Raw genomic sequence first — 19,874 nt, 5'->3', positions numbered from 1 at the left:
TTTTTCCTAGAAAATCAGGCCAGCTGGCAGTTTCAGATTGCTGTGTAGGATGGAGGTTGGAAAGATATTGACTAAAGTTGAGAGTGTATACCTATTTAGGTCAGTTTATTTCAATGCTGTTAAAAGCTAGTCATCTGAGAAATCCAGCCTTGAGGCAGAATGAACTGAGACTGAAATGGATCCACCTGACAAACATTCTAATATTCAGTGAGAGAAAAATATCTCTGGGGATGTGGTGATGGTACAAACTACAATGAAAATCATAAAAGCATCTCATGTGAGCAGTTTAGTTTTGTTATGCATTCTATGAATATCTATGAAAACTAGCAATTTTAAAGCTCAGTTTTCTGTAAACTATTTTAAACATCCCTACACTCTCCATCGAATAAGCCTAGAAGACACTCTGTTGCCAAGCGAAATAAAATAATTGATATTAGTAGCAGTATCAAAGGCATCAGGAAAGCAGACATGACCAACTTGTAGCCATCTGGACATTATGGGATTGCAATCTGGACATTATTGAATTGCATCCTTAGTCAGTATAGTTACTGATAAAGTTAGGGTCAATGGGAGTTGCAGACCAACAAGACCTGGAGAGGCACGCTTTATCTACCCTTACAATAAGGATATGTTCACTCTATAGTCTGTGGGAGTTTGATCACCTCATTGGTATATGCATGGATCTTGTACAATTTATGTTGAGACCTACTGAATATGTATATTATCTTACTCATTTGTAGCCTTGCCTACTGAAAGCCTTCCTCAACTACAACTTTAAATGATGGTTTATTTAGTATCTAAGCTCTCCACCAGCTTACCACATTTACCATTAGGCATGCTAACTGGGGCTTCTGTGACTGTCAGACAGAAGATATTAGGAAAGCTGCAGTGGATGGATTTCTGTAGTCCACCATGACAAAACAGAAAACTGGCTGTTTTCAAATACATACAGGTAAATATTTGTATTAAAACTCTTAAATACTGCTACTGTGCTGTTGCCTGTGCAGTCCACACTGCACAAAAAGACGAATATTAGCTGGCAGAAGAAAAACAGAATTACAAAGCAATGCCAAAAGAAAACTGAAGACATTAATCAATTCCAATCCAGAAGTTATGCCACCAGAAAATGCTGCACTTGCATGTAAGATCCAAGAAACCCATACAAACATAAGCACTTCTGCATGTACATTAACTACGTCATCAGAAGGTGTCAGACGGAGGCAGCAATCCACTTTGCCATGAGGCATAGGGAATCCGGAGCATCACCCACATTGGCCACCTCACCAGGAGGGCAATCACATGGGGGGAAGCAAGGAGGTTCCCGACATAAATTGGGCAACATGGGAAGCCTCTCGTATTGCTTGGGCAGCACCAGCATGCCGGTCCTGCCCCTCTGCATCCAGAACCAGCACATCATTGTTTGATGGGAACCAGCCGGTTCTAGCCCCATATGATGAGGGTGTAAGAAGGCCATGTGGTAAATTCAATAGAAATAAATGTAAGCTATAGTGGATCCATCATATTCACAGGCTCATGATTCATGGATTCAACTGTATATTGGGGATATGACCAGGTTTAATAATAATAAATAATAAACTTTATTTTTATATCCCACCCCATCTCCCCGAAGGGACTCAGGGCGGCTCACAACAGGGACAAGCCCGAACAACAACAACGTATTTAACATAAACTTAAAACATTCCAACAATACACAAAATAAAATAATGGACAAATACATTAAAATCCAAGCAGATAAAATCAGAGTAATTAAAAGCAACCCAGTGGGGACAGGTTTCATAAAGTGCTGAATCATGGAAATAAGTAGCAGTGATAAAGTGCCATATGCTTTCAAAACAGAAAGAAGTATTCTAATAACAGTTCTTTTGGGCCTGTTCATTTAAATGCGCTCTGGAACACCCATGTTTTCAATTCCCGACGGAAAATGGGCAGAGAAGGAGCTAACCTGATCTCCTTAGGGAGAGTTCCAGAGCCGGGGGGCCACTGCCGAGAAGGCCTTCTCCCTCGTCCCCACCAGCCGCATTTGAGACAAAGGCGGGAGCGAGAGGAGCGCCTCCCCGGATGATCTTAGGGTTCGTGTTGGTTCGTAGGAGAGGAGGCGATCACAGAGACAGTAAGCCCCTATGAACAATGACATTGGGTAACATCAGAGGCAGCAGAAAGCCCCAGCCACCAGTACAATGCATTCTTAGGGCTCCCTTGCTTCTGATGTGACCACTAGACACCCCATACCTTCCTCACCAACATGGTCTCCAGAAGCAGCAAGAGCCTGAAGAACTTGGCATATCTGGTGGCCTGGACTTGCCACCATATCCACTGCTACTCTATGCCATTCTTTATAGAGACTTCAGCATGCACGTTTTTTGTATCTGTAGGGACTCTTGGAACCAATCCCTGTGGACTAAATATGGACAGAAAAAAAATAAATTACACAAATACAGAATGGGTGACACCAGACTTGACATGTGAAAACAATCTAGGAGACGTTAAGCTAAACATGAATCAGCAGTGTGATGAGGTGACCAAAATTTGTCACTGCAATTCTAGACTACATCAAGAGGAATACTGCCAAGATAAGGAAAAGTATACTCAGCTTTGGTTAGGCTCCACCTTGCATCCTGTGTGCATTGTGGGCCTCACAGTTTAAGAAGTATATTGACAATTCACAATATGTTCACAAGATGGAGGCTAAGATGATAAAAGTCGGGTCAGGAAACAAAGTCCTATGGGAGAATGACTACAGGGAACCCTGTATGTTTAACCTGGAGAAAACTGAGAGCTAATATGACCGTCATTTCTAAATATGTGAGTGGATCTCATGTAGAACATAGAGAAATGCTGCTGCTCTAGAAACCCTGACACAAACCTATTAAAATCTTCAACAAGAGATGGAGTACAGAAAAGTGTACATATGTTAGTTAAATGGAAAAAAAAACAGCACCCCCACATGAAAGTGGTGGGCTAAAGGAGCTTTTTTCTTTTGGTGAGGGTGCTCTTTTCATAGGCAAGAAAGCCTATAGCAACAGATATTTCATGAAAACAGCTGGTTATTGTGCGGCAATAGCAATAATTGGAAACTTTAAAAAAGAAAAGCACGTCTTTACACAGAGGCAGAAAATCAGGGTAAAATTCAAATGATTGCCTCTCTATTGGTTCTCAAGCTTTGGCCCTTTAGATATTTTCTACTTCATCTCCTAGATATTTGTTTCCTTAAGACTACAATCTTATACCTACATATATGGCAAACCAAGCTCTAGTACACACAATTTGACTTACTTTTCATCAAACGTGTAATTAACCAAACTGTAAAGCATACCATGAGTTCATATAAACTTAATTTCTAATCATCCTATTTGTTGACTCACACTGACTACCAGATTAATTGAATTCCTAATGAATGTGTGAGAAATCGTTGTTGCTATACTTGTGTGCCTTCAAGCCACTTCCAACTTATGGCAATCCTAAGATGAACCTATCTTTTTGGTTTCCTTGGCAAGACATGTTTGCCTGTGCTGTCCCTTGAGACTGAAAGAATGTGATTTGAAAAATATCTGTAAGTTACCATCATGGCTACGAAGAAAAATGAAGATGTGCTTCCTCAAATTACAGTCTAGAGGAAATAATTGTACAACTAGAGGTGAGTGGATGCAAATATTTCCAGTTGTGAAGAGAACCTACTTCACAACAACATAAAAATTCAACAGGGTAATGATAATAATGCTATAACAAAATATAAAGCAGCAGTGATTTTATTGTTTGCCTCATTACACTCTTCTTTTCCCATTCATTTTCAATTTAGGTACATGCTGTAACAATGTTAAAATCACAAGAATACAAAACCCTTCTCATTCTGGGGTATGGTTGCCCTGATGTGTGCCCCACATGAGGAATACTTTCTGACCAGACCTAGAAGAGCAACACGAGTTCAGTGGATTGTGCCGTTGTGGTGGATTCAAACGACCTAAAGCCACACAAAGTCACTAAATATGAAGATGCCTTAATTTATAGTTTCCAACCATTGGTTTCAGGAAAACCTTAGTGCACATCAGCCAAACAGAAATGCACACTGGAAAATTTACTCTTTTTGGATTACAGTAGAGTCTCACTTATCCAACATAAACAGGCCGGCAGAATGTTGGATAAGTGAATATGTTGGATAATAAGGAGGGATTAAGGAAAAGCCTATTAAACATCAAATTAGGTTATGATTTTATAAATTAAGCACCAAAACATCATGCTATACAACAAATTTTACAGAAAAAGTAGTTCAATACGCAGTAATCCTATGTAGTAATTACTGTATTTACGAATTTAGCACCAAAATATCACGATGTATTGAAAACATTGACTACAAAAATGTGTTGGATAATCCAGAACGTTGGATAAGTGAGACTCTACTGTACCAAGAATCTCCTAAGCAGCATAATAAACAAGCATTTGATGATTTAATAAGCCATTAAAGGAACTTTTCAAAATGCTGAACACACTGTCTCCTCCTCCAAACCTCTGAGCAGCAAAGGAGGAGCTTCAAATTTGGTTTGCAGAATATTTGGCTATCGATATCCACTTCCCCAGGAGGAGCTTCAAATTTGGACTGCGGAATATTTCCTATCGATATCCACCTCCTCATGAGGGCACGCATCATGCAGTAAGCTTTGAAAAGGCTACCACAGAATGCTCCATCATTTGAATTAATTACTATAACATGCAACACAAGCTGGAAAAAAATAATTCTGCAGTACATACAAAATACAGTAAAATGCACTTTTCACAATTCAATAAATATATTTTAATCTTTTTGCCCTGGGGTAAAAGTCACCCGCTATCTTTAGAAAAATAGAAACAAGTGAATGTTCTTTTAAATTCCAGTCTGACACGATGTTTTCTGTAAGTGCATGAATAAGAACAGCTAATCAATGCTCTTTAATTATGGAATAATTGGCCCACTGCAAATTTAAGAATTGCAATGAGTTGAAGTGCTCTGCCTCTTTCTCTGAGTCTTGCATATCTGCTTCACAGAAGATGTCATGGTATAATAAGTTTGCTGTGTTGTCCAAAATGGGAAACATGGTTTATTGGTGGCTTCCATTCCCAGGTTGCAAACCACATCAAACTGCGGTTCACAATTCGAATATGAAACTAACATTTAAAGCAGTTTGATATTTCATGGAAAACGGGGAATTAAACAAACCAAAAACTGTGAGTTAACAAGTTAGGAAAAGGAGTAATTCTTTGGATCCTCCATAGCTATCCCCAGTTCTGTTTTTTTTTTTAAAAACGTTGTGTTACCCCTTCTCAATTTCCTATCTTATTCACAAAGTGGAAACAGAATTTGGTATGGTGATCCTAGGTCACCGACACTCCAAACCAATGGTTCTCAACCTGTGGGTCCTCAGGTGTTTTGGCCTACAACTCCCAGAAATCTCAACCAGATTTCTGGGAGTTGAAAGCCAAAACATCTGGGGACCAACAGGTTGAGAACCACTCTGCTCCTGACTTTTTGGATTTCAACTTTTTGGATTACAACTGCAAGGCCAGTTGTAAGGCATATTGGCAGCTGAAGTCCAAAACACCTAGAAGCCAATGGAGAACTGTATCATTGGAGAAACGCCAGAGAAAATAGAAAAGAGAGTTTGTGCATCATTGCATGCTCCCAACTAAAAAAAAACCATGGATTTGCTGAACTGGGTCGCTGAGCTGAACTGGAAATATCAAAAGGCTGTTTATCACTCTCTGGCCTTTCTCATAAATCAGTGCATCCCAGGTAAGGATTCACAAAATGCCTCCAAAATTCAACAAATGTCAAGTCAAAACTCAGCTGCTACAGAAAGAAAACCCAAAGGCCGAGACCACATTCCAGGCAGATTCTAAGTCTTATTGGATTGAAAGGGGGACTTAATTTCAGCTGCTTCGTGGCCAAAATTAGTTTTGAAAAATGGGCAGGGTAAGGATTAACTATATCCCTTGCTTAAAAATAATTTCAAATCTTTCTTCAGTAAATCCAGTTCTACAAAACACAAGCCACTTAATTTTCCTCCTAAAAGAAGATCATATTTCAGCTATAATAAGTATAGAATCATAGAATCATAGAATAGTAGAGTTGGAAGAGACCTCAAGGGCCATCTAGTCCAACCCCCCGCTAAGAAGCAGGAAATCACATTCAAAGCACCCCCGACAGATGGCCATCCAGCCTCTGCTTAAAAGCCTCCAAAGAAGGAGCCTCCACCGCGGCCTGGGGGAGAGAGTTCCACTGCCGAACAGCCCTCACAGTGAGGAAGTTCTTCCTGATGTTCAGGTGGAATCTCCTTTCCTGTAGTTTGAAGCCATTGTTCCGTGTCCTAGTCTGCAGGGCAGCAGAAAATAAGCTTGCTCCCTCCTCCCTATGACTTCCCCTCACATATTTGTACATGGCTATCATGTCTCCTCTCAGCCTTCTCTTCTGTAGGCTAAACATGCCCAGCTCTTTAAGCCTCTCCTCATAGGGCTTGTTCTCCAGACCCTTAATCATTTTAGTTGCCCTCCTCTGGACGCTTTCCAGCTTGTCCGCATCTCCCTTCATCTGCGGTGCCCAAAACTGGACACAGTATTCCAGGTGTGGTCTGACCAAGGCAGAATAGAGGGGGAGCATGACTTCCCTGGATCTAGACGTTATTCCCCTATTGATGCAGGCCAAAATCCCATTGGCTTTTTTAGCTGCCGCATCACATTGTAGGCTCATGTTTAACTTGTTGTCCACGAGGACTCCAAGATCTTTTTCGCACACACTGCTGTATGTTCATTTATTAGTTTAAAAAATTATTTCGCCCACATAAATTAATTTATATATTCAAAAGTCATTTAAGGAAGAAAAAAACCCAGACACTTTATGGTACTTTCATGAAAACAGCTAAATAAAAGTGCTGCTAAACAAAAAGAAGATCCCTTTTACAAAAATTAAATGTTTTAAAAACCAAACTTTCATTTGGATTTGAACTCTACTATACATACACACTCTTTTATTATATACAAAAATATCCCTGATCTTCTAGAGGCAATTTCCATAGAGGCTGAAATATGCTTTGACATAACAAAATATTGTCCTCTGTTGCTCCAAACCAGAAATCAGTTTGGGCCAAACCTGTGGACTTTGTGCGTATTCAAAGGAAGAATAAAAATCCCTACCTATGCCCTAGATGCTGCAGTACATGGACAAAAAGGTCCAAAGATTCCACTTTTTGATGGATCGATTTGCATTTAACTGTACAGGCGGGCAAAGTGAAATACACAGATTTCCATTGAAATGCATGTGCATACAATTCGTTCTGGTAATCCTTGCTGGTGAACCTTCTCCTCGCTCTATCCATGACTACTGTGCCATGCATGCATTACGAATTGTAATGTGCTTTTTTTTTTTTACAAATCCTGAGAATCTCAAAGTTCTAGCCCTCATGGTTGTGCTGATTAACCTGAAAATGAAACTTTTTTCCAATAGGTAAGAGAATACAAGGCAATTAATGGTTTTATATTTGTAAGATATCCCTGTTTTCTAACTTTATGGCTTTGAGAACATTTTGAGGTGGGAATTACTGATTGCAGAACAACACCAGAGTGCAACTCCTTTAACAGCAATGTCTTTCCAGTTACCATTTCTCCCAAAAGATATACATATCACTTAAATTGCACATAACTGAGACACTGAACAGCTATGACCTTCTCATGTCAGTGCTGAACAACTTGTCCATCCTAGAACGGTTATAACATCAAAAGTTCAGATAGAATTGGACAGCACAAAAATCATACCCTATATGGGTGGGTTTGTTAAAAGATTGTGAACCCTGTTCTGCGATGATCAGCATTCTACATAATTTATAAAGTCTCATGGAGAGCTTATTTGCTCTCGGAGGACGAAACAATATATTCGTAATATTAAATCTATACTTTAGAATCATAAAAATCATGACATTTTAAAGGGGAAATGTGTCCTTCCTTATATCTTCAAACTTCACTGTTCCTCCTTAAGTCTTCATCCGTTATCCATTTACTTTCTAATACAGCTGACGTAGAATGATGGACTCAGAGGCCTGATCAATGACTCAACGCCCAGTTCTCAGGCTGGCTGAACTCTACAGTTCTTCCATTTCAAAGTGTGTGTTAAAGCTGTTGGGCATGGCAGTGTGCTCGAAGATCCTTGTTAAGCTGGGCTTTAGCAGCTCCACTGAATGACACGACAGATGCTGCGTGGTGTCATTCTTCAAGGACAGCATCTGGTCCGTACCTGGGTCTCGTCGATCATAATACAGCGCCCACAGCAAAGTTATAGTGAGGATCATGGCCAAAATCTGAGTCACTCCAATGGAGATCCCAAGGAATCGGAGCACCTGCAGTTGCTTAGTTCCTCTCAGGAAGGTGTACATCTTTTTACCACAGCCCTGAGGAGCAAGTGAGAGAGAGGAGAAATGTCAATCAGCTTAAGAATAATCAAGAAGTTTGGGAACTGAAATTCAAAACATCTAGTGCAGGGCTTCTTAAACTTTTTTCACTTGTGACCCCTTTTCGCTTGAGAATTTTTTTACATAACCCCTGGTATATAGGTATATGAAACAGGTATAAAAACCAAAGACTTAGTGATAATAGATTAGCATTCGCAAGGCTTGCTAAACAAATTTAATTTTTTTTAAAAAAGTACAGCTGAAGCTTTTTTTTTGCAAAGCCTACTGTAAAAACTGCATGTAAATATCCAAAACAGCCACTAGGTGGAGTTCGGAAACCTTTTATTGTGACACCAACATTGAGCTAAGAGGACCCATTCGAGGTTAGACTCACACCTAGTGATCTAGGGGATCAGAGTTTGGGTTTCACCGTTTTTTAATAATTCCATATCTAGCCATTTGCTGATGGGAAGAGAAGTTTAGAAATGCATGTATATATACTATTTCTGTTCTCAGTGTCCTTGTCATTTATTTCAGTGGTGAGACCAGAAATGTGAGGTTAATTTGAATAGCTGAATCCATGAATAAGAAAACATGCATTTTCAAATTCACCAAAAAAAAGTTATAGTTAATACTGGTTACTAATTATGATGGCTATCTGACTCTGAGCTACCAGTTGTTGGGAAACAAGAAGAGTTAGTTATAAATGTTCTGGCCTCCATGTGGGACTGGAGATGTTGGCCTTAGATCAGGGGTCCCCATAATAATAATAATAATAATAATAATAATAATAATAATAATAATAATAATAATAATAATAAGGGTTGGAAGAGACCCTTTGGGCCATTGATTCCAACCCCCTTCTGCCTTTTTGCACCAAAAGCACAAGCAAAGCACCCCTGACAGATGGCCTCTCCGCCTCAATATTAATAATAATAATAATAATAATAATAATAATAATAATAATAATAATAATAATAATAGAAGAGAAGAGGAGAACCCTTGGGTCATTTAGCCCAACCTCCTTCTGCCTTTGTGCTGTGGGGGCCGGATAAATGGCTTCGATGGGCCACATGCGGCCCCCGGGCCTTAGTTTGGGGACCCCTGCCTTAGATCAACCCCCAACAGGGCTGATCTAATACAGATGAATATCTTTGGTGTGAAGGTGACCATTTTCCCCCAGACTCTAAGAAGTCATCAGCATTGCCTATTTTCTTCCTCTCCTTTGTGCAGATCTGGACAAAATTATTAAATTTTGGACTACAAAGCCAGGAATCCCTTGGCCATACTGGTTGGTGCATTCATGGAGCAACAGTCCAAGCTTTCTTCAGTGTCATTATGAACACAGGAGTTTGAGAAGACTTTTTAGGGTGCAACTATGTGATGCCAGGTCAACTGGACACATACCTACAAATCCGCAAAGCAACTTGTCCTGAACTAGCTTACCTCCTGGTAAAGGTCACTCAGGTCCTCATGGTGGGCCTGTTTGGAGCATCCTGGAAATTCTCTGACACAACAGGAATCGGGAGGCCAATCCAACTCCGTCATTTCCAACCAGTCAGTGAAGTACACCACTCCACAACACTTAAACTGCAAAAAGAACAGTTTCCCGCAAGTGTGAAGCTCCAAAAAAATGCAAGGAATACTGGCAGGTTTTTTATCCAGCCTCAACAGACAAGGACATCCACATCCACATATACATTCCCAGAAGCCAATATCATTGGGCATATGCTACAAAACCTGGAACACTCAGTTTTCTGCATGACAAGTATCGGAGTCCCCTGGTTATGCCGGCTGGGGGACTCTGAGACTTGTGGAATCCATAATATTAACATTTCAAGGTTTTGCTGAATGCACACTGTTTTTTTAAAAAAGTGTGATGGCTGAAATGCATAAATAATTTACTGAGCTGGCCCAGCTGCTCCGTATGATTCGAAAAAACCAAGCGAGATTACTGTTTGGTGGTCTGCAGTCATTCACAACCCTTCTCCCAGCTTCAGACTCTATTCCTTGTGACTGATCCTGGGTGAACATATCTCTTAACTGAAGCTGAAGTTAGGAAATCAGAAACATCTGTGTAAACCCATAGTCTCCCCCCCCCCTGCAAAAAAAACCCTGACATTTTTAAAGCATTCTTTTCAAAACAAATGGATACATTTCTGCAGAATAAAAGAGATAGGCACTCATTACTTTAGTGTGGTTCCAAATACAGTCAAAAACCAAACTGTAAGTCGGGCATAGGCAAATTAAGGCTCGGAGGCTGGATGTGGCCCCCTGGGTGTTTATCTCAGGCCCTCATTTTTCCTGTCCTCTTGGCAGGACATAGCAGCCCGCCATGTCCTTATGGTTAAAATATGGGGGAGGAAGGCACATAGAAGCTGAGAGTCCTCTGGAGTGCTCTCAGCCACCGTGTGTCTCACCCTCTTCCCAGCATAAGGATGATGTGAGCGGCCCCATCTTTATGCCAGGAGGACAGCTCGAGGAAGGCACATAGTGACTGAAAGCCCCCCAGAGTACTCTCAGCCGTCCCATGTCTTGGGCCTCCCCCCGACATAATGCCAAGAGGACAGCCCAAGCATTGGGGGAGGAAGATCATTGCAGTCACCCTATGTCCCACCTTCCTCTTGGCATAAGGATGGGGCGAGCAGCCCAGTCCTTATGCTGGAAGACAGCAGGCATATGCCTATGCCTGCTGTAGCAGGAACAAAAATATTTAGCATAATATTCAAATTGAGATACACACCAAATGAAAAGCATTATTTTCTAAGTGAGTTGCCTCAAAAGTTGCCTCTGGTCAGAGATATAATTCACAAGTACAGTGGGATCTTGGTTCTAGATGCTCATATCTCATCATATACACAATAGCAGAGTAAAATGATGTCCCTTACATAAAATGGCAAACAACTCAAATGAAAGCCAGAGAGAGTCTGAGGATTTGTGAAATGGCAGGAAGCTACAGCAGTGTAAACATCAATATAGTGCTTGATGCACAGCAAAATCAAAGTTTGCTTTTTTGGTTTTCTCTCTGTGTATGTGTGTGTGTGTGTGTGTGTATACACACACACACAGTAGAGTCTCACTTATCCAATATAAACGGGCCGGCAGAACGTTGGATAAGCAAATATGTTGGATAATAAGGAGAGATTAAGGAAAAGCCTATAAAACATCAAATTAAGTTATGATTTTACAAATTAAGCACCAAAACACCATGTTAGGAGCCTCCGATGGCCTAGGGGATAAAAGCCTTGTGACTTGAAGGTTGGGTTGCTGACCTGAAAGCTGCCAGGTTCAAATCCCACCCGGGGAGAGCGCGGATGAGCTCCCTCTTTCAGCTCCAGCTCCATGCGGGGACATGAGAGAAGCCTCCCACAAGGATGGAAAAACATCAAAACATCCGGGCATCCCCTGGGCAACGTCCTTGCAGACGGCCAATTCTCTCACTCCAGAAGCAACTCTGGTTGCTCCTGACATGAAAAAAAAATCAGGTTATACAACAAATTTGACAGAAAAAGTAGTTCAATACACAGAATTGCTATGTAGTAATTAATGTCTTTACGAATTTAGCACCAAAATATCACGATGTATTGAAAACATTGACTACAAAAATGCGTTGGATAATCCAGAACGTTGGATAAGTGAGACTCTACTGTGTGTGTGTGTGTGTGTGTGTGTGTGTGTGTGTGTGTGTGTGTATATATATATATATATATATATATATATATATATATGAGATTCATGAATGCTGAACCTATGGATATGGAAAGCTGATGCTATCTCCATAACAAAAGTTAAAATCTGCATATCTGGCAAGGGAATATTGTTGGTCTTCTTCCTTAATTTAAAGAAATTGGAACAAATTGAAATGTTTAATTTTTTTCGTGTCCGCAGCGATTTGAGAAACTGCAAGTCCTTCTGGTGTGAGAGAATTGGTCATCTGCAAGGAAGTTGCCCAGGGGACGCCCAGATGTTTTACCATCCTGTAGGAGGCTTCTCTCATGTCCCCACACGGGAAGCTGGAGCTGACAGTTGGAAGCTCACCCCGCTTCCTGGATTCAAACCACTGACCTTTCGGTCATCACTCCTGCCAACACAAGGGTTTAACCCACTGCACCACTAGGGGTTATTTATTAATAAGCAGTCATTTCTTTGGCATGCAAATCGGGCAAAATGTATCCTAAGTATTGAGAATTTTTTGCTTTCTTTTCTTTAAATAAAGGTTTCTAGCCCTCGTGATACAAGTTGTAGTATAAAAATGGAATAATTCCAAATAATGACAAATTCTAGAAAACAAATCAATCTGTCGACAGAAAAAAATGACATTTGCCAACATCTTAAGAAGCATATTTGCTGTGCTGCTTCCCAGATTTGAGCAGATTAAGGGGAATAGAGCTTGAAGTTTGTTGCTTCTATAGTCCCTTTATTTAGTGTTTCCTACAACAAATGCAAACATCAGTGCAGCCAGGAAATGTTTAAATAAACAGGAAATCTGCACAAAAGTGATAGATTTCAACCAGGGCAAGATCATGACAGGCATTTAAAGTGTTCTTTTCCTGCACATGAACATATCTCTCGAATTAATGGCATTTACCTTATGCACTTCCATATATTCACAGTATAATAGTTAATTATCTTTTTTTTAAAAAAAGCAGCTCTGTGTTTCTCTCTCAGCAAGGGACCAAAAATATACAAGCTGGGGCTGTTTCCATCATCATCTACAACAAGACATAAAAACTGGCCACTTTACAGAACAGCAATCTGTGAAACGGTACTTGAAATTGAGTGGAAATACTGCTTTGGGCTTCTTCCAACTTTTCAGAATGATGCTTTCCTAAACTTTTCACTCAAAAGCTAATCCTGGGACTTTTTCATTTTGAATTCAGTTTTGAATGCATAGTTTTTTAAGCCAAAATGGAACATTTCCACCAGGAACAAATCAATTGTTTGCTTTCACTTATGAGGAAAATGCACCGCTGGTATCCTTAAACATGCATACATTTCCTGACACATGTGGAAAATTATTTGGCTATGATCTATAACATCTATATTCAACTGAAGTTCATAAAAACTGTATGTGGTGCTACTGTGCATTATGCACTGACTGTATGTTGTACATCCGTGTGCATTTCATTGTGAAGTGCCGTTATTCTAGAATAATGTGCTATAGCACAAGCACAATTGTAAAGTTATATTACAATTCGATTATGAAAATTATTCTCTTCCATATCTGAATATTAAATTTAGGACTCTAATATTCTTATTTTCAACTATAATCGCCCATTAAAATCAGGGAAACTCAAAATCATTTGTTTGTTCTTAGTTTAATTTGTTCAACTGTTCAGATAATTTGACTTTGGATTTATTCTTGATCATGTGGCTCATGGTTGTGTACTGTTTTTGAATTTGTCACAATTACAAGGCTTTGCTGATCCTGGTTACAGTTTCATGGTACCGTTATCTTTCAAATAGAACATAGCATACCCAAAAACCTTCTTGACCAAGTGTAATATATGAATATTGCATTTCATTGACTGCTTATGCAGTGGTTCTCAACCTGTGGATCCCCAGATGTTTTGGCCTTCAACTCCCAGAAATCCTAACAGCTAGTAAACTGGCTGGGATTTCTGGGAGTTGTAGATCAAAACACCTGGGGACCCACAGGTTGAGAACCACTGGTTTATAGGTAAAGGTAAAGATTTCCCCCTGAAATTAAGTCTTGTTGTGTCCGACTCTGGGAGTTGGTGCTCATCTCAATTTCTAAGCTGAAGACCTGGCGTTGTCCGTAGACACCTCCAAGGTCATGTGGCCAGCATGACTGCATGAAGCACCATTACCTTCCCGCCAGAGTGGTACCTATTGATCTACTCACATTTGCATGTTTTCGAACTGCTAGTTGGCAGAAGTTGGGGCTAACAGCAGGAGCTCACCCTGCTTCCCGAATTCAAACTGCTGATCTTTCGGTCAGCAAATTAAGCAGCTCAGTGGTTTAACCCACTGCATCACAGGGGGCTCCGATTTATAGTATGTGACATTTTGCAAACTTACCTCTCTCTGAAAGAAATTCCAAGCATGCGTAAGCCATTGATACCTAGGCAAACCGTAATTGGTCATTCTGGCTTTCAAGGTGACCATATCTGACCACTGCACAGGAACCTGAGGAAAGAACAAAATACTGCAGTAGGTACACATGCACTGAAAACACTAGAAAAGCATTCATAGAAGAACTTACTAGCAACATAAAGAAATTGTAACAAATACAATGCCGAGTAGATGAAGATCAATACAGAAGTTCATGCATGAGGTGTAAAATAACAACTGTGTTCTTGTGGTCAGATCACAATTTAAAAGAACAATAAAAACTGGTAGCTTCCCAGTGGATGGAGTTCTAGGTTTTATCCCAGGGTCCCCAAACTAAGGCCCGTGGGCCAGATGCGGCCCCCCAAGGTCATTTACCTGGCCCCTATCCTAAACTTTAGACTTAGGGTTGACCTAAGTCTACCTGGTCTTTGGAGGTCTCTTTGCTTACCTATGGTCTTATGAGATAGTCTAGATAGTCTTTGAAGGTCTCTTTGCTTAGCCACGGCCTTATGAGACCATCTAGATGGCTTTTGGAGGCCACTTTCCTCAGCTATGGTCCTATGAGACCATCTAGATGGCCTTTGAGGGTCCCTTTCCTTACCTATGGTTTTATGAGATTGTCTAGTTGTCCTTTGGGGGCCCCTTTTCTTACCTATGGTCTTCTGAAACCATCTAGATGGCCTTTGAGGGTCCCTTTCCTTACTGATGGTCTTATGAGACCATCTAGATGTTCTTTGGAGGTCTCTTTGTTTACCTATGATTTTATGTTAGGGTTGACCTAAGTCTGAAATGACTTGAAGGCACACAAAAACAACAATCCTAATTTTGGACTATTTCATCATAGTCTGAGGGACTGTGAATCGGCCCTCCACTTAAAAAGTTTGAGGACCCCTGTTTTATCCTATTCAGTTCTTGTCTGAACTTCAACAGAGCTTTCCATTGCACAGAATGTATTTGTAATAACAGATCTCAGCATCTTCGAGACCTCTTTTGAAATTTATATTTAAAACCAGAGTGGATTCAGTGGCCCGCTGATGTTAAGTCATCTGTCATCATTGTCTCTGAAGCTCCATCCCTGTGAAGGCTAAATCTGGAAAGTCTCTTTTTTCATTCTTTCACTCCAAAAATAATTGCACAGTGTGAACTAAGACTTTGGACTAAGACAGAACATTCACTGCTACGTTTAAAAAAAATTACTGTAACCACAGATTTTTAGCATTAGTGATGAAAACACTAATTTTAATCACTTGGCAAGATTTATTCAAAGGAGCTTCACCACTGCTTTCTTCTGAAACTGAGTACGAGTTGCCCAAAGTCAACCAGTTGGCTTCTGAGACTCAACTGAAATTCCAGTCCTGGCTTCCTAGTCCAACACTTAACAATTGCACTACACAGGGTGTCTTTTAACAAATGAAATTGATGTGAGAAATTGACTCGATTTCAATAACATACAAATTGCAACAATTTATGAATTTCAAGGTCGTCCAAATATAAAGGTTATCAGAAGTTAGGAGACAGTTCATATTTATTTTTTTCTGCAACAGTTATACATGCCAAGCACATTCTTTTCACAGTTGCAATGCGTGTTTGAGTGCTGCTGAACAAGTATTTCCTTTCCAATATCATTTCCCAAAGGAGGAAAAAATGACTATTTTTAGATATACAGCTTGCTTTCTCATGGCAGAGAGCATGACCCCAATCAGTGTGTGAGTAGCAGTGTTAAGCACAATTTCCCTTCCTTCGACATAACAGTAGTTAAGACCAATTCTATTTCTGCATGATTGTGCTTCAAACTAACAAAGAAACAGATTGATATAATCTTTACCGTACATTCTGTATGACCGCATTTAGATTAATAATAAGAAGACCAGTCTCGTGCCTTTGGGCTTTTTCTTATTCAGCTAGATGCAATTATTTCAGGGGCCGATCCCTCCCAGTTTGCCTTCTGATAAGCTGGTGGTGTCTTCAGATTGTTATGATGAAGCCATTATAATGAGGTTTTGTCATCGCTCATTCTATCTCTGCCTCTCCTTATTAGGTATGGAGCTAACAGGGAAAACATTCCGCTATAGCAGACTAGTGATAATAGCTTTTCATAAACCAGGCAGGGAAGACATCCCAGCTGTTTATCATGTAAAACGGCACTAAACCGATTGTCAAGACAGATGGTCTGACTTAAGGGTTCACCTTAATCCTTTAATGGTTTCCTAGCCATGAGAGTTAAGGCTCCATGTAACATTTCTGCGAAGTCTCTTGAGCAATTCCCACAGGTAAGCTCATTTGCAATATTTTGTTGAAAGGTATGATCTAAGATAGGGCTTATCAAAGAATCCATGTGTGTTATAATCTAGAAATATGTGATCATCTCATAATTGCAAGCATATACCTATAAGAAACTAAGCGCTTTCCCAAACCATATAAAACTTTCTATTCAGGATGAATAGAAAGAGGCCAGCTTGGAGGCAGATCACATGTTTTGGATCAAAAGATTCCACATTTAATCTCAATTCAATAGATAGGTAAAAAAAAAGGTAAAGGTTTCTCCTGCCGTTTAGTCCAGTCGTGACCGACTCTGGGGGTTGGTGCTCATCTCCATTTCTAAGCCAAAGAGCCAGTGTTGTCCATAGACATCTCCAGGTCATGTGGCTGGCATGACTGCATGGAGCGTCAATAGATAAGGTTGGAAAAAATTCAATGTAGCTGGGACAACTCAGTATCCCACAGAACCAAGATAATATTGACATTTTGAGATGCCTTTTCTAATCAGCTATATGCCATTCTTCTCATACCATTCTTTTAAAAACAGCTGTCTGACAAAGAAAAAGGACGTTCTTTTCAATTTATGGTTGTGGTTTCCTCCACTGTACAGATGTTATGTTGTCCAACCAACAACTCCATATAATGTGGCCCTCAAGAGAAATCCTTTGCCATTATAGGGCAAAAAATACTGAGCTAAGTACAGTAGAGTCTCACTTATCCAAGCCACGCTTATCCAAGTTTCTGGATTATCCAAGCCTTTTTTTTCAATATATCATGATATTTTGGTGCTAAATTCATAAATACAGTAATTACAACATAACATTACTGCGTATTGAACTGCTTTTTCTGTCAAATTTGTTGTAAATCATGATGTTTGGTGCTTAATTTGTAAAATCATAACCTAATTTGATGTTTAATAGGCTTTTCCTTAATCGCTCCTTATTATCCAAGATATTCGCTTATCCAAGCTTCTGCCGGCCCGTTTAGCTTGGATAAGTGAGACTCTACTGTAAACCAATAATCTGATTTATTCTCATTCTGCGTTCCATGATCCGATGATACAATTAAGAATGGGAAGTGTAATCCAGGCCTAACTGTCCCATATTAACAACAACAACAACAACAACAACAACAACAACAACACAGCACACAATCATAATATCTGAAAGACTTAGCACTGGGGAGCTCAGACAGCTCCAACTGTGTAAAATATGTATTTATTTACTTTATTTACTTTATTTATACCCCACCTTTCTCAACCCCAAAGGGGACTCAAGGCGGCTTTACAGATAGGCAACTTTTGATGCCTTATAAACAATGTACTATTTTAAAAAACATATTAAACAATATTTAAAACACATTAAAACGTTCAAAAACATTACTTCAACTATTAATCACACTATCCGCAATCAGAATCCAAATCATTCCAATAGTCATTTCACATAATTCCATTAATTCCATAAAATAGTGTGCAGAAAAGGGTGAGATCTCTCTACAAATTCTTCTACAAGAAAAACAGGATAGATAATTTTTTCTAGTCATATAAATATCAGTCAGCTGATAATGTCATGTTTCAAATACTGGTAACTTGACATTTGGTTGTTCTCATCTTGTAACATCTCTTTACTCTAAGTACTGTTTTTACGTTGCATCACTTCTGCAAGGTCGCTAGCTGAACATGCATTATGCAAGGTCACCCAATAAAGTTTCATAGCTTCGAGTTAATTTGAACTCCCAAGGCAATTATTTACCCAAACATTCCAACCACAACAGTTAATTAAGATTTTGCTATCTTATTTTGATACACCACGTGAATATAACAGGAGTGTAAGTTTTTCCAGACTTCTAAAAAAATATAAATGGAAAGCATGGAAGAAAGCTAACAATAAAATTAACCTCAACTATGTAACAAAGCATAAATGAAAGGGAAGGAAAAAAGTGACAACGCTGAAAACTGAAAATTCAGAAAACAAAAACTATGACTACACACGTTGTTCATAACTTACAAGTATATTATGAGGACACTGAAATAGTTTTATACATCGTAAAACAAAACAGAGGCTGTAGTCAGAAAATGAGAAGATAGCTATGAGTTAGAAAGGCAGCTATGAAAGAACTAGTTAAGCTTCTCAAGTACATATCATTAATACCAAACTCAAGATCATCCAGGACATAAAGTAAAGGTAGGTGAAGGTTTCCCCTGACGTTAAGTCCAGTCGTGTCCGACTCTGGGGGGTTAGTGCTCATCTCCATTTCTAAGCCGAAGAGCCAGTGTTGTCCATAGACACCTCCAAGGTCATGAGGCTGGCATGACTGCATGGAGCGCCGTTACCTTCCCGCCAGAGCGGTACCTATTGATCTACTCACATTTGCATGTTTTCCAACTGCTAGGTTGGCAGGAGCTGGGGCTAACAGCGGGTGCTCATTCTGCTCCTGGGATTTGAACTTGGGACCTTTTGGTCCGCAAATTCAGCAGCTCAGCGCTTTAACACACTGTGCCACCAGGACATAGCATTTCTGATTTCTGTTTTTCGCTGTGAAAGTTGAACTATGAAGAAAGCTGACAAAAAAGACTGTTTTAAAAAAAATCAATCAAAATATATATAAATGATGAAACACTACAAATACAAATTCCTAATAGGAAAAAATGTAACTAGGCAAGGCAATTATCTGTAACAGATTGCGTGAGATCTAGTCTGAATTGACTTTCAGCTATTCAGGTTGACAGCTGATGATGGAAACTTTCATGCAAATATTATACTACATGAACTAAGTCCCTAAGCTTAAATTCCTCATCCCTGTGGGTAGAAATTAATAAATGAGGGAGCATGGTTTGAAAGCTACTTTCCAAAAATATGAACCAACGGCAACATATAATTTATATATTCTCTTAAATTTCTAGGTGTTCTGTAAGTCAATCGTGCAGCACATTTGGAAACAGAAAGGAGAGCAGGAGGTGTATTTCACACTAGGCTCCTGTACTTAACTGGTGAATTTGGGAGCCAATTGTGCTTCCCATTAATATTAATTGGGACCTGAAAATGAAATATCAAAGCCAACAGAGAGTCAAACCTTACATGACAATGATGGAGAAAACGGGAAACTACCGTTTGG

General features: G+C 39.6%; 1 protein-coding gene across 2 annotated transcripts in view; it reads right to left on the bottom strand.

The window, feature by feature from the left end:
• Window positions 1–6,793: 6,793 nt before the first annotated feature.
• Window positions 6,794–19,874, bottom strand: part of tspan12 (tetraspanin 12) — a 101,108-nt gene continuing 88,027 nt past the window's right edge. For both annotated transcript variants that reach the window (XM_003221221.4, XM_062982360.1), the window contains 3 exons: window positions 14,469–14,576; window positions 9,873–10,016; window positions 6,794–8,426 (listed from right to left, as the gene is read on the bottom strand). In XM_003221221.4, the coding sequence (XP_003221269.1) occupies window positions 8,121–8,426; window positions 9,873–10,016; window positions 14,469–14,576 (558 nt within the window). In that variant the 3' untranslated portion in view covers window positions 6,794–8,120. The remainder of the gene's footprint in view (window positions 8,427–9,872; window positions 10,017–14,468; window positions 14,577–19,874) is intronic.

The sequence above is a fragment of the Anolis carolinensis genome, chromosome 5, assembly GCF_035594765.1.
Source record: "Anolis carolinensis isolate JA03-04 chromosome 5, rAnoCar3.1.pri, whole genome shotgun sequence".
In the NCBI taxonomy this organism is placed as follows: domain Eukaryota; kingdom Metazoa; phylum Chordata; class Lepidosauria; order Squamata; family Dactyloidae; genus Anolis; species Anolis carolinensis.
This window is presented reverse-complemented; position numbering and strand designations above follow the sequence as displayed.